General features: G+C 40.4%; 1 protein-coding gene across 1 annotated transcript; it reads right to left on the bottom strand.

The window, feature by feature from the left end:
* Positions 1-431: 431 nt before the first annotated feature.
* On the bottom strand, positions 432-5,380 carry c2h1orf210 (chromosome 2 C1orf210 homolog). Its single transcript, XM_036522537.1, has 5 exons — positions 5,269-5,380; positions 2,842-2,961; positions 1,965-2,439; positions 1,746-1,835; positions 432-1,285 (listed from the first exon to the last, which is right to left on the bottom strand). The coding sequence occupies exons 2-5, from the start codon at positions 2,944-2,946 to the stop codon at positions 915-917; spliced, it is 1,041 nt and encodes a 346-aa protein (XP_036378430.1). The 5' UTR covers positions 2,947-2,961; positions 5,269-5,380; the 3' UTR covers positions 432-914.
* Positions 5,381-15,520: the final 10,140 nt, after the last annotated feature.

The raw sequence follows: 15,520 nt of genomic DNA, 5'->3' as shown, positions 1-15,520 counted from the left end.
ACCCTATGACACAAAAATACGAGTGCAGTTTAACTGGTGTGAAGAACCTGCCCCAGTCCCCCGCTATCCACAGTGTTTAAATGTCTCTCATACTGCTTGTTAATAGAGCCGAAAGGCGGTTACTGTGAACCGTCACATTTTAAGTGTAAATTTTTGATCTCTCAGCGCTAATTACTTATCGGTGTCAGTCAGGCTACTGGTCTATAACATTGTTCTGATAAAACTGAATTGCAAACAGAAGACTAAGTTGACTCGACAGCCACTTCAAAGTTATACCTTTATACAGACACACACACACACACACACACACACACGCACACACACACACACACACACACACACACACACACACCGTGCATTATTGTAATAAAACAAGACCACAGGCGTAAATTGTATTTTTTTTATATGTGAATCTTTATAAACGACTGGAATGCAAAACATTTAAAATAAATCCTGTACAATATAGCCTACTGATAAATTAAGCGCGACGGAGTGAAAGTGTAAATTGTTGGTCTCCCGTAATTTTTGAGTAAAAATTAACGTAGGCTGCTTGCATCCAAAACTATAGGGTTACTCGTTCATTTAATATACGACTTTTTGGATCGGTTCAGATCTTTCCGATTAGGATCTCGAACATGGAGTGCATTCTCTCTAAGAAAGTAACACAGATTAGACCTTACCCAAGGTATTTTTGTAACTCATCAGAATAAATGTCACACTGTAACAATGTGTGGATTTTTTTCACATAATAATACTTCTATTCTTGAAAAGTACACACAACAAAGACACACAACTCTTAGAGAACAAAACTGGCATCTACTGAATAAAAAAGAGAAATACACAACAATATCTCATCAGGCCAGCCAACATAAACGCACTCACAAACTTGCAGTTGCTGTTCATTTCCCCTCATGTTACCCAATGGTAAACTGAATATCATCGTCCTCCTCTTCCAGCTCTGCTGCTGCCCTTTCCCTTTCACTGGCCTGGATGTAGTTGTCTTCAATGAAGCCGTCGTCATCTTCCAGCTCACCAGGGCAGGTGGCGTGAGCACCACGACCCGTCATGCCCTGTCCAGAGAAACCTACTTCCAGCCCCATGGGGTCACACTGGCTTACAGTGTCGCCCTCACGCAGCCGAGTGTGCTGGTAACTGGCCAGGTATCGACAGAAGAGCTTGCATTTGGCCACCAGAGCGATGAGGACGGAGACTGTGATTGCCGTGACCAGGACAGCCACCAGGTACGGCCAGCTGTGTGAGGGATGGTCCGGATTGGCACTTGTGCCTGCCGGGTGGAATGGGACAGGGTTCAACTGATTAAGCACTAGCTTGTCAATTTTTGATGAAACCAGCTCTTTGGTAATAACATTTAATCATTTATTAATGTTAAAACTCAATGGTAAGGTGTGTCACCTCAATATGCCTTTTACTAAACCACATTTCATGCACGAGAACTTGGCAAAACCCATTAGTATGCATGTTATGGACTTTCCTCATACTGAGAATACAAGTAGGCCTATTGTCAGTTATTATTATCGCATATTTGCTTAGTAGAAACCCTCTCCAAGGTGACTTACACTCACACACATCCATTTGTACAGCTCAAAAATATTGTCTGGCACAATTTAGCATAAGAATCTCTCTTAAGGATTCAGTTCTGATTACACATCCTGTCCCCACCCTACTGCTAAAATGTATGCAAAAAAAAAAGGTCTGACTAGATAATGGAGAAAGAGAGATCTTACTGATATTGCCTGCTGTGGTGGGATCCTCCTCTAGGTCTGCCAACAGTCTCCTTTGAACTTTTGTCAGGATGCTGAAATTTTGCATATGTCCTGTGAGGGCAACAGAGGGAATGTTATATTATCTTTTGGGTAAGGGCTCTTGATTAGTCTGTTACCCACCTTATCACTAAAACCAGACTTCCAGACTATGAAAAAGACAAATGAGCACTCAGCACACACCTTCAGATTTATTCTGTAGTGCCGCCACATCAGATCTTCCAGGCCAGAACACTTTCCCAACTCCTTTAAGCCAATCTGGTGGATCAGGTATGAGACGGTTGTCACGGAGATCCAGGAGGGATAAGGTTTTCAGGTCTCGAAGGGCAACCGGTAAGGGGTCTTGTAGTCTATTACTGCCCAGTAACAGTGTTTGCAGCTTGGGAAATCCCTGAAGTGCTCCATTCTCAATGCCTGCAAGGTGGCATCTGCTGAGGTCAAGGACCTGAAGGGCTGGAAGGCTGCCGAGATGGTTTCTCTCCAGCAGGGGGAGGTAATTGCCTGACAGATTCAGCATAACCAATCGAGTAAACCTCTGCAGTTCCCTCAGGGTTTTGGGCTGTGTGAGGTTCAGGTGTTTCTGAGACAGGTCCAGCTCTGTTGCTTTGTCCCACATCTGTCCCAGCATGGCCGTGAGCCTCCTCTGATTGCATGATACCTGCAAAAACGTTTAGAGACCACAATGAAAATCATGCTGTTTTGAAAAATACAGTGCTGTGAAATTATTACAACTATTATGTAAATTACAGATATTCTGAATGTTTAAAACACATTATAACATACAGTACACATTTAGCATTAATACATATTAATACATTAGTACATATTTGCATATGGTCACTGGAAAAATTAGTGCATATTTACTAATGCAAAATAATAAATACTAGCTAAAGGCTTGCAGCCCCAAAATATGCGACATTACCATAATTAGAGTTTATTTCCCATCTAATAGTATATTTGATTCACATAGTAAACATGTTAGGAAAACAGGAAGAATGTGCCTTCAAACAGGACATGTCTGGTGTAGTAATCAGTTCTAACAAAAGTAAGTCTTGCCTACCTCTCTGCTGCTCTCAACACATGGATCAACAGCCTGAAGTGCATTGCCTGTAACGGTCCCCCAAAAACACAACATCACACCCAGGCTATGGCCTAAAGACCCCATGCTTTCCTTTTATCCCTGTAGAAACAGCAATCACCAATAAGTCAATTAATATTAGTCAGAATGAGGGACATTACCACAATGAGTGTTAACTTGCACAACATTTCCATACCGCTATGTCTTTTGTTACAAAATCAAGATTAGCATCTATAGCCACATCAAGCTGACATTATGGTTTGTATGTCTACTGCTAAGGACACATGTATATTATGTCTAACAGCTTTTAGAGACATATGAGATATAAAGGTAAATGTGCACCTGTATTGCACTGACACTTTTCATAAAGCATTCAGCTTTGACCCATGTGCATAATATTACAATTGCTTTGCAGGCACTCTTATCCACAGTGACTTATATATCTTACAATTTGACATTACACATTTATACAGTTGGCTCTTTACTGAGGCAATCTGGGCAAAGTACCTTTTCCAAAGGTACAACAGCAGTGCCCAACCAGGGACTCAAATTGGTAGCATTTGGGTTACAAGCCTTGTTCCTTGCCGCAATACCACATTGCCTCCCTGTTTTGTTTTTGTCAGGAATTACATCAAGAAGCAAAAAACAGATGACAAAAAAATCCTTGCTAGATACTAAATATGTCACAGAACAGAAGTAAGCTCTTATATGCATGGAGCACACATTTCGTGCCTGACTCCTTATTCAGAGACCTTTCTGGCACAGAGGTAATTTTTCACAGAGGGCTGGTCTGCTATTAGACCTCTTCCCCTCTCCTTCTCCTGCTATTGAATTCTGCATTGTTGGCTGTAAACACTCTTCAGGGGCCCTCTTTATCTCTTCCTGTCCTCACACAGCAAAGGCACAACAACATGCTGGGCTGCAAGTGGCAGCTTGGAGAGTGGTCTTTTGTGTGGAGCGCCTGGGCTCCTTGATTGCTCCCCCCCTGTTGTTACCTCCACAGCCGTGGTGCAGTAATGTGCTCCCTAGGTTTTCCCACTCTGTAAATAAGTGTGCACGGAAGTCTCACACAAAGCCTCCTTCACATGACCTCTCCACTTGACACACCAAGCCGAACAACACCGCCCTCCCCCCATCCCCCCATCCCCCCATTTACAGTATGAGTGCAGTATGAATGCAAATGATGCATTGTTACGTTACAGCCAGCCTTTAGACATCACATCAAGGGTGGCGATCTTCATTTTAAAGACGGCCATACAGGTGGCTGTGGTGGAGGGGTACATACATATAGTGGTTGGTTCATATGGAACTTTTAACAATTTCAATATTTAATCAGAACACCAACTGGCAGATTTATGCTGCACTTCTTAATCAGGCTTCAATGATTTAGCAACACTTGCGATATATTTCACTTTGAATGCACTTTATGATGTGCATCTGTCAAACCATGCCGCTGCAAACTTTATTCTCCCCTCTCTGAAAGCACTGCAGCCCTTGTGCTATATAAAGGTGCAGTGCAGAAAGTGACAGACAGTGTGAGGCGTTGTCAGAAATTAGGTACCTAGAACTGTTACAGCAGCTGCTAATTTTAACACAGATCTAAAGTATGTGACAAATCTTTAACCATACTTTGATCAGTGTCTTAGTCTGCAATCATTTTTTTCTGTGGTATCAATGTCTTACTTGCCTATTCAAAAACCTTACAAGGTTCTTTAAGTAATCATAAAAGTGAGATTTTTACCCAATGTCCAAGAGTGCATAGTCAATTGATATTGTAAGGTACAGGCAAATACAAAGGTCCAATAACTGAAATATTAGGATTAGAAGTAGTGTAATTGTAATTTTTCTCATGTTATTGCCCAGCAAAGCAAGCACTTTGCCCACAAAAATATTACATGTAATGTTTTTGTGACAGATTTACGGCTTGTTTCTATGGAGGAAGTTAGAGTGAAGTACATTGCGCAAGGGCACAGCAGTTGTGTATTTACCAAAATTTAAACCCAGGTTCGGTGCCCTAATTATTGATCTGATCGGCCCGTGAACACTGAAAGAATAGCTGAAATATGGAATAAATACAATGGTGCACATAATATCTGCATTCACAAATTCACTTCTGATTACTAGCAATGAAATTTCAGCTCCATTATGATAACTTCCTATTCTTGCTGTCACATTTAGGAACTGTTGTCAATTGAAGAATACACACTGAATCTATTTCCTCCAATATTCTACCATTAGATGTATGATAGGATATTTATTGAGCATTGGTAAGTAGTCAAAATGCCATGCCAATATATGTTGCACATACAATTCATGCTGCAGGGCAGTCATATTATCACAAGTACATCTGAGCTGTAGAAAATGGGAAACATGTTATCCGAAACTAATAACGACAATTGACTTACATACCTGTACCCTGGTCTGTAGGTCACTCAAACTCAGGGAAATCTAGTGGATAGTTTGCTGTGTTCACATTAAACGCATATTGTGAGGATTGTTTTTCCTGCCTTAAGATGGAGGCACGTTGTGCAAAGGTTGAAAGTGTAATTCTAAACCCTCTACTGAAGGTCGGGTTAATGAGTAACTTAATAAGTGAATAAGCCAATCGTGTTTCCTCACTTTTATACCATGAAGTGAATAGCACTGAAGTTATTGTGTGTTAAATGAACATTTTCAGGCACAGAATGCTTTATTCAAGCATGGCATTTATTATATATCCAACATTGTTATATATCACATGACATCAACAACTATATGTGTACCTTATAGAAAATCTATGTCAGTTTTGTCATGTATACCCTGAAAGTGGTTATTGTATACCACAGTTTGGAGCACAGCATTTACTTGTTATGGTCACACATATTCTCTTACATGCAGTGAAGCTAACAGCCCATTCTAAAAGTGGAGAAAAACCACTATGTATAGGGCTCTACACAAAACTGAATTCAGAGCATTTCTAGTTGTATAGTAGTTTGAGACCCAACATAAATCAAACGTGGCCATATAAAGTTAGAAAATTCCAAATAGTTGTGTCTCTTTGTCATGGCTATATGTTATGACCAGTAAAGTTTCAAGTTTCACTATGTTGTAAAACCCTGGGTGCCCTTTTATCACTCAGATTTGTGATCATTTTCCTCACCTTATCAGAACAGCAGCATCACTGAAAACTGCATGCAGATATGATTTGCTAGGCTGTTAAAAAAAGTTTCAATAAACACAGCCATGTCCCAACCAAAAGTCCTTATTGCCATCTAAATATTAGGATGCATTGGTTTGATTGGATGGCTCATCATGGCATCACTAATGCTAGCTTGTGACTGACCAGCCTGCCAAAGTCATTTTGCTCTCCAGCTGCATGTAGAGTGAATCTGCTGATATGCTGATTACTGCATAATCTAGGAGAAGTTTGAATAAAACTCCACACTTCATCACTGCATAATAAGACTGGGTTTCTGTTTAAAAAAAAAAACAGCAGACAAAAAGCTTAGTTGTTTTGGTTAAAAATGGACAGCCTTAAGTGAGTAAACAGGTCTGCGCTGACCCTGGAGGAAAATGACCATTGGCGTGAAAACAATAGGGTCATTTCCTCCCCATCTCAGCAGAGGGCCCTCGGCATGGCGTGAACTCATCGCCTCGGTGTGCAACGAGCACGCTCTGAGGAGCCGCAGTCCCTGGCTGCAGAGGAAAAAAAAAAAAAAAAGAACAGTCAGCACACTTGGGGACAAGGGGCGCACTACACGCAGTGACAGGGGTGTCTGCTGTTTGCTCTAAGTTTGTGAGGGGCGGTCAAGGTCCCCGGTGGACCATTCTTGTGGCTTTGTTCCGGCCAGAGGGACAACAACACACAACAGAACAGCTGACAGGGGATCCTGAATAAGCTGCTTCAGGACGCAAACAGTTTCACAAGCTGTTTGTCTTTGGCACTTTGGATGCCATCAGGAGCATATGCCCAGATGTCTGACCCTCAGTGACACTCACACACACACACACACACACACACACACACACACACACACACACAAACACACACACACACACACACACAAACACACGCCTCCACACCAGCAGTAAAACAACTGTACACCTTCACAACACACAATCATTTCTTAAGTTTGTTTTTGGTCATAATTTATTATGCTAATTGGATGTCTGCGAATATTGTGAGCATGTGCTATGGTTCTTTGCCCATCTGCGTAATTAATTTTTACTATTTTAATAATTGCAATCAATCAGCGTATTTTAAGTAGTCATTTCAAATATTCAGTAATTGAATCTGCAGGATTACAGTCCTGCTGGAACAAGTGAGACCACCCTTGCTTAATGGAATTTCTACTCTTTTCGCAGAGGTGGTCTGGCAGTATAACATTATTTTGGTATTTTATTCTCTTCCAAGCTGATTTGTCTGCACTGCAGAACATTTCCGTTTGTAATTGGAGCCACAAGAAATCACTGCCTTGATAAAGAGCATAATTTGTCCTGGAGGTATACTGATTGGTGATTGTTATCGCTAATGTTTTGTTTGGCTGCTCTGAGTGTGTGAACATGCAGACTTGAACAATGAGTCTGACAGAGGGACAGAAACCCGGGAGAGAAAATAATCCCTGCAGCCACAGGACTGGATATCCCTCCTGCTTTGAAGAGGACTTTGTAGCCATAGATGCATGGGGTGCAAAATGGACAGAGATTTATACCACCCAAAACCACTGGCCTCGTGGAAAAAGTGGTACTTTTCTGGTTTTTTTACTTTTTTTCAATAATGACTCAATGTATTCATATCTAATTGGCTATGGCACATCACATGGAGGATTGCAGTCAACCAATGAGCAGTGGGTGTTTGTTGAATGTAAAAAAAACACACAGACATAGAGTAAACTGCTGAAAGTGATCTAATGAATAATCTCAAATCTTATTTTGTTGGGAGGATCCCACAATCTCATACCAACTATATTCATGTGTTCCACATGGCCCCTCCCCATTTTAAAACACCAGCATTGGAGCAGTTTTCACAGTCTAACCTTTGAATTGTGGCATTAGGGGCTGTGAGCATCATAAATTTACTCTGGGAATGTTAAAACAAGTACAATTTGTGCATTCAATGTCACTGCCTGTTCATTTTGGCACCTAGTTAAGAAAACGTTTTAATGGCTCCAGCTATCTATGTCTATTATTTATTTCTGGGCTATTCCCTCATTTTCATGTGCAGATTTTTAGCCTGTACTCAGCCTCAGCATGCTTCAGTAAACACTGCATCCTGTCTGAGTGTAAACATTTAACCTTTTTTTACATTAATAAGTGTTGTAAAAATGTAGTTTCAACCGTGGTATTGTTTTTAGTTTACAATATTACTTTAACATAAAAATAAAAAAAGACTTCTGGACCTCATGGCATTTTAAAGCATGTCTGGTGATTTTTTTAACTCTATGAGTCATATTCATTACCATATGGTAAAAAACTAGTAAATTAAAACTACCAGGTGCATTAAGTGAGAATGAACAACAATAAATAAGTCATGTATTTACAGAGAAAACAGAAAAAAAGCCTAATCAAAATCTGTGCACATTCCAACTTTTTAATTCAATTTAATTTCAATTTTAGATTAATTTAAGATACTGTTAGGAGTACCCAGTACTAAAGTAACTTAGCTTGATAGCAATTGTGCATCACTGTTTGAAGCCATATGTAACAGGAAATAAAATCAAACTCCATGTTTAAGCATTGAAGTCTTCCTGTTCAGAGTGATGGCCCATGCCCTGGGGCGATTTAATGCTGGACTAGCTGGCCAGTTGTCCTCAGGTCCAGCTGTTTTCCACCCGGTGCATGGGAACTTAGGCCTAGGCTGAGCAAACACACAGCAGACAGGAGGCCCGCAGGCTTTCCTGTTGCTTCCTGCCCACTGTTTGATTCCTGCTCAGGCGATTTCCTGGTCAGATATCAGTTCCAGCAGCAGGACTTCCTGCCAGGGAGTCTCCACTGACTAACTCTCTGACTAACCTTCTCTCTCTCACACACACAGACAGACAGGCATACACACACACACACTCATTTTGGCTCACACATCCTGAGCAACTATCCTCAGCTGCAGTCATAATCCTTAAAAATCCTGAAAATTTGCAGCTTGGGCAAGCATCACCTCTTCCTGCTAATAATACACTGCGGACATGGCTCCTCGGCTCCCAGAAAAAGGAGATTCCTTTTAAATGTGTTAACCATGACTGATAGTGAGATACAACACAGTGAGGAAGGGAGAAAAGGGAATGAGGAAAACAGGCCTATAGGCAGTAACTGTCAACATTGCTGTTACAACGGCAACAAGAGGGGTATTGAACAGGTTATGAATATGATGAGTCCTGCATAGCACAGAGAAGCTGACGACTGAGTGTATAACAGGAAATAGGAAGTGCCTCTCATGGTGTCCTGCTATTTGTAGTATCGAAGTGCAAAGGTCGCAGGTCACAAGGAAAAAACAGGACATCGTGCAGGAACAAAAGGACAGTTCCATTTTCATCCATACTGTATGTAAAAAACTGTTCTTTACACACCAGCATGGTGGCAATAACAACGGTTGTGTAGACACACAAAACAGAAAACTCAAAGACCCTTGCAGAGAAACTAGAGTCACTCTCCCATTGCAACTTTCAATCAGTTGTAATGAAATTAAACAAAACTAAAATGTAATTTTAAAAGAAATCTTCACAGGAGTTGTAGAAAATTTATTTTGGTCAGGATCAGAGGGGGTTTGGCCTTTATTAGTGATGACAGCATCCATATGTTCTTGCTCAGTTTAGAATTATTAATAAACACAGTTCTTACACTGGATTTAATTTCTGAACTACTCAAACAGTTTTATTGCTGGGTGTTGTGATTGATTCCATCAATTTTGTTATTCACTGCTTTTACGACAATGTTAATGTTAATTCTGCCAGATATCTGCAGGAGAATCAGTAGGAATCCAAATATAACTAAGCACTGTTATGACAACTACATCCTCAGTCTGGCTTTCAGTTTTCCACTAATGCTATGGAAGTTCCAATGACTGGCCAGATCATGGTGTTATAGGCATGTCCACATGGAGAGTGACCCCCCTCCCACGGTGACCCAGCAGCAGGCCAGTCCTGTCCTACTCCACCCTCACTGCTGGGTTCCAGATGAGTGCCGCTTTGGCCCCAGATGAGACCAGCTTCCTTTTCACAGGAGGCTGAAGCCACCACTGGAAACATGTCATATCTGGACCATGTGGAGTGGTCCAAATGGAAAATTTCCTACAAGCTGTCACACCCCATATTGTGACTGGAGACAAACATGGAAATTCTTGGGCGAAAGGGATGCGTACTTTTGTTACAGTTTCATTCATTTTTGGGAGATGTCTGAATTTACTTTTTTCATTCATTAATTTTTTAAATCACAAATAATGTGATACTTTTTGTGATACTATGATCATAGAATCATACAGCTACCCATGCTTTCAATAACAGATTTAAGTTCCAAAGCTGTTGATAGCTGACATTCCCATATTTCTGACATTCCCATATTGCTGACATAGCTGACATTCCCATATACCTGCCTGGTTCCACTGTCTAGATGGTGTTCTTTTGCTCCAAAGGAACCACAGACATATCTGTTTCTTGATTATTGCTCCCATCTCAAACTGGCCATGTTTATTGTTGTAAATGAAGAGCACAGTATTGTGCGGGTGATACCACAGTCTGTATATTATGTCCTGCACTGGTGACCTGGAGGAAGCTGGCCATGGGCATAATGTTAAATTGACAGGATCTTAACTGACAAAACTGGTTTTGCAACCTGGGTCTGAGTAGAATGGCGGGGAGCCAGATACTACCATTGAGAGTCCCACCCAGTGAACTCAAAGGGTAACAAGCAGTTAGCTCAGGGAAATATTTGACCTCATGACTCCAGAGGTTTTAAGCAGTGCAGCATTTATTTTTCATTTATTGTGTCCTGTTTATTCCTTTAAATACACCCTGAACTCTTCTACTCTATAAAGTCACTTAAAATACAAATTAAGTACCCTTCACCACTATAAAACTGAATGACAGCAATGTATCCAGTGTTTCCATAAAATGGTAAAGCAAAAAGCATATATTAACTTCACTGAATTACAAGTTGTATCCCCCTGCACAGAGTATCCCTACCCTGAGATATCTGTTGTCAAGATCCCGTCTCTGCCATTCCAGTTGACTGAGCCAAAATGCAGGCATCATTTTCTGTGATGGAGAGATTGTGTTTATTATTTCAAACAGAGCTGCCGGATGACTCTTCAACACCAGATGCTGTTGTTGACTGGATTGTTCCACTGACTTAGAAGGAAATACGGGAGATATGTGTTCATTTTCACTCATCAAGTTATTTTGAAGTCTCTATTGTATGCACAAACCCTGTGTAGCAGATGACTGAATTTTGACACTGTAGACACAAACTCTGTTCTTTTCCACGCTGATATATATTTTTTTCTTTATCACTGGGGATTTCCTGCACACTCCCTCAAGACTTAAATGCTATCAGGGCACCCAAAGTGACTGGGACCTCAGGGAATGTTTCCTCAGCAGGTCCACGGTCCCAGGGAATGGTCTTGGCCCCCTTCTCACAGGGCCAGGAGCCCTACTGGAGTTTGTCAGTGTATGTGGAACTCTGCCAGCTCCCTTTACAATGGGTGGAAATGGGAATTTAATACAAACTTTCTCACAGGCAAAGTCTCAGAGTCTCCCCTCCCCAACCCACCCCCCAAAAAAAGGACTTTGAAGCTTTGAATTCACTTTTTAGATCTGCAGAAATTTGCAGAAAACCTAAAACTCTTTTGCATTATGTTTTTCAAAAACATTAGGCTTTCAAATACCAATTCCTGTGCAGGTTTTATTTTCCCTGTTTTGGTTCTACTGCTATGGGACACAGGTCAGTAGCTGGATGTACTGTATAATAATATAGTTCAAGAATAAAAGAATAAATGTGATGTATTTACGTAGGCTACAGGAACTTTATGTTATGCTTTATTTTGGTAATACTGGTGTAAATCTGAATATTTCATCTGAAACAGACATTACTTAAATAGCAACCACACCATTGCACAACAAATAATTAGTGTGAGGCAGCAAATCGTTCTCAGGACAATGGACTCTGTCTGAGGAGGGCAAACTCAGACCTCCTCCACCCTCTAAAACTTGACAGACTGTCTGTTGATACAGCAACCATGCTTTCCCCCTTGACTTCCTCCTCCACTGACTCCATTCTACCCCCAGACCCTCCCATCCTCCACCTCTGGATGCGGATTCAGCACAGACAGTGAGGGCTGGGTATGACTGTAAATGCCAGCAGTAATCAGGGATGGCTCCTGTGTGGTATTAAGAGCTGATGACTAAGTATAGACAGGAAACAGGAAGTGATTCGCTCTTTGTGAAATCAAGGTGAAGAGTAGGCTGGCCACAGGGCTACCACAAAAATGGGTGATGAAAGTTAGTTTTTTGTTTGTTTGTTTGTTCTTCTAAATCAAATTCTTTTAAGATCCATGGTGCTTTCTACACTTTCTCTTTTGTCACGATATGGTTTGCAACACAATTTGGTTGCATTGCATGTTAGCTGTAAACAACAGGACAACTGTACCGTTTTCCTCCATACACTGTTCTGACCAATATTTTTAAGTATACTCCTCCATCAAGACAATAACAATAACAACAACAATAATAATAAGTTTTATCAGAATTTGCTTTTAAAAACCTTCATTAATATGCACATACTGTGTATGTGCATGTTAAAATTAAGTGCTCTTGCAGTGCACTTGCATCATCCCTGAATGGGCCTTTGCAGTGTTACAGCAGCATGGTATACCAGCACAAGTTATTTGAAAATAATTGTTATAGGGCCAATATTGGTCAAAGACAGTAGAACACCATTATACTACAAATAATACTAATAATAGGCCCACTATTGTTATTACTGTTGCACTTAAATGATCATTTGAGTATAGAACTGCAAAATCTGTTAGAAGGAAGTCTGAGAACTGTAAAAGTTACTACACTATGGATACTACAAAAGTGGGGAGTGCTACGTTGCTTTCAGGTAGCTTGTTTAGACTCACTTTCAGGGAAGAGCATGATTCTTTTGTTTTGAACAGTTGCTGTAGCTATGGTTAACATTGCTGGAAGCATTTGACCAGTTAGCCTATAGGCACACTTTGCATAACTGTTGACCATGGAATGACAAATGACCATGTATAATTATGTTTGTCATTTTTGTTTCATGTCTTTCTCCGTAGCTAGCTAGGTAGGCACATAGGTTTCCCATGTTGGGTAGAGGCAAGCCATAACATCAATGGGATCATCAGCTCAGTCACTATATTTTAAAAATATCTAAAGCTCTCAGTCTGAAAACAGGAAGGTTCCAACAATGCCAGATTGGACCTACTACAAATACTGGAGGATGTCAGGAAATGTAAAGAAAACATTAAATCAACCATTGCACCCAAATATAAATTTGAAAAAGAGTGTTCAATGTTTTGAAATGAGTGTTAAAAATGAAATCCTGGCCTCTTGCCATGTAATTACGGTACAAATGACTGAAAAGATACAATAAATATATAATAATTTCTCAAAGGAAGACAGTGTACTGAAACAGTCAGATGACTACAAAACTGCAAAAATCATTCCTATTTTTACTTATCATTATTACTTTAATTAGCAGACACCTTTGACCAGTACATAAGACACTGACTGCTATAAGGAGCACAATAACAAAACAATAATAACATATCAATATATTTATTATATTTTGTCAAATTTTAGGATGATTGAGTCCTTCACATAATAAATTATTTAACCTCCATTTGCGCTTAGTATAATCACTCTGGGCATGATTCAGACTTGAGATACAAGCATGTAAACTTGTAAAATTGTTTCCCAGAATGTTGCAAGGCTCTGTTACCATTATACAAAGCTCTGAAGTAGCCCATGGTAGATGCACGTTTGGCACGAAGTTGGCACTTAATAAAGGTGCATCCCATTGATTACCAAGATATGTACAATATGACCCCACATTTAAGTCAGTTTCCTCTACACAACCCTTGAGGCTCACAAAAAAGTGGCATAAACTGTTCACTGCAGTGGCAGTCATGTGTACCATCGACATTGTAATCAAACAGATCACTTGCAATTAACATAAGAGTAGAAAACGGAGCTTCTATTTGACAAATACTGAATTAAAGATTTGAAATCATCCCATTCACTATTATAGAATTGCATGACATCATATTCTCTCTCAGGTATGAAATGTGTAGGCAGATAATGCATGGAATGCATCAATGAGGTACAATCCGTACATTAATGAACTTACAAAATTAGCTGTGTCATCGGTTCATTTGGCTACCATAACATGTTCTTGCTGCCCCAATGCTCTACCATGCATGTGTATAATAAATAACATCTAATAATATTTCCTGTTGTATAATGCTCTACAATAAAAAATGTCTGACATAGTATTGGTGGTGCCTGACAGTGGAGGTCACATTTTGTGGTCTGGTCTGTGGCCGAGATAGTGGGGCGGACAACTTTGCTAGTGGTACAGACAAGTTATTTAACTAGTTAGATAACTAGTGGTCTCATCCAGTTGCCAGCTGCCCAGTTGTTAGAGACTAAACTAAGTGGCCTATCACACTTTCCCAGTCTGTCAGTTCACTTGCTGTGCTGCATGTGCTCCCATGTGTACTGCTAGCATTTTAACATTTGTCATTTGTACCTTTAATATAATACTCAGGAATCTACACACCATACAGTATGGCTGGCACCCAAGGGTGGGAATTACCTGTCCATTAATACAGGAAACTTTTTTTTCTGAAAATGCAATAACTTGGCTTGTTAGCAAAAAAAAATTGTAGTGAGAGGAACACTGTGTTGTAGGAGATGCTGTCTTTTCCATACAACACAAAACGAGGTCCTAACTTGCTGTGGTCAAGTTTCCATTGCATTGATGATCATAGAGCGTATGAGCTTTGCTGGAGTCCTGGTCAAATTCCCAGTCAAGCTGTGTACTCACTCCCCAGTTTACTTGGCAAAATACACCCCATACTTGTGACCTTAACAAAATGGCTGCCATGAGTTACTGAAATCAGTGCAACACATTGGTGGAGGCTGAGGTGAGTTATCCCTGCCACCCTGTAATGCAGCTTATGATCCATCAAAGTCACTACATAAATGCACTGCATTGTCTGCAGTATGTATTGTATGTTAACTGACTAATCCAAGCGATAATAAGATCTCCAACTGAATGTTAAAAGTTTTGATTTAGAACATTTGCAGTAGGACCTTCCCCTCATACCATAGCACACCTGTACAGGCCAGATCCCCTGGGTCTTAATTGGATTTAATAAATAGACTTTGGCTGGATGTACAATGACTAGTAAAACTAATACAACCATGTTTATAGACTTGACATCTAAATATGTCCACATCTCATAACGTTTTGCTACTGTAGACACGATATGGAATCTCAAATCATTTTACAAAAATATTTGTGGAATTGTTTGCAGCCACTGGGAAAAAGAGCGGCGCAAGCTGAGTGCTCCTCGAATCTCAGAGACCTCCGTGACGCTTTTCCTTCCTTTCCCACCCACAGTAATCTGCGTTTAGGGAGATCTGGAAGCTCAGACTGGACTGTAAGG

The sequence above is a fragment of the Megalops cyprinoides genome, chromosome 2 (genome assembly GCF_013368585.1).
Source record: "Megalops cyprinoides isolate fMegCyp1 chromosome 2, fMegCyp1.pri, whole genome shotgun sequence".
NCBI classification, from domain to species: Eukaryota; Metazoa; Chordata; class Actinopteri; order Elopiformes; family Megalopidae; genus Megalops; species Megalops cyprinoides.
This window is presented reverse-complemented; position numbering and strand designations above follow the sequence as displayed.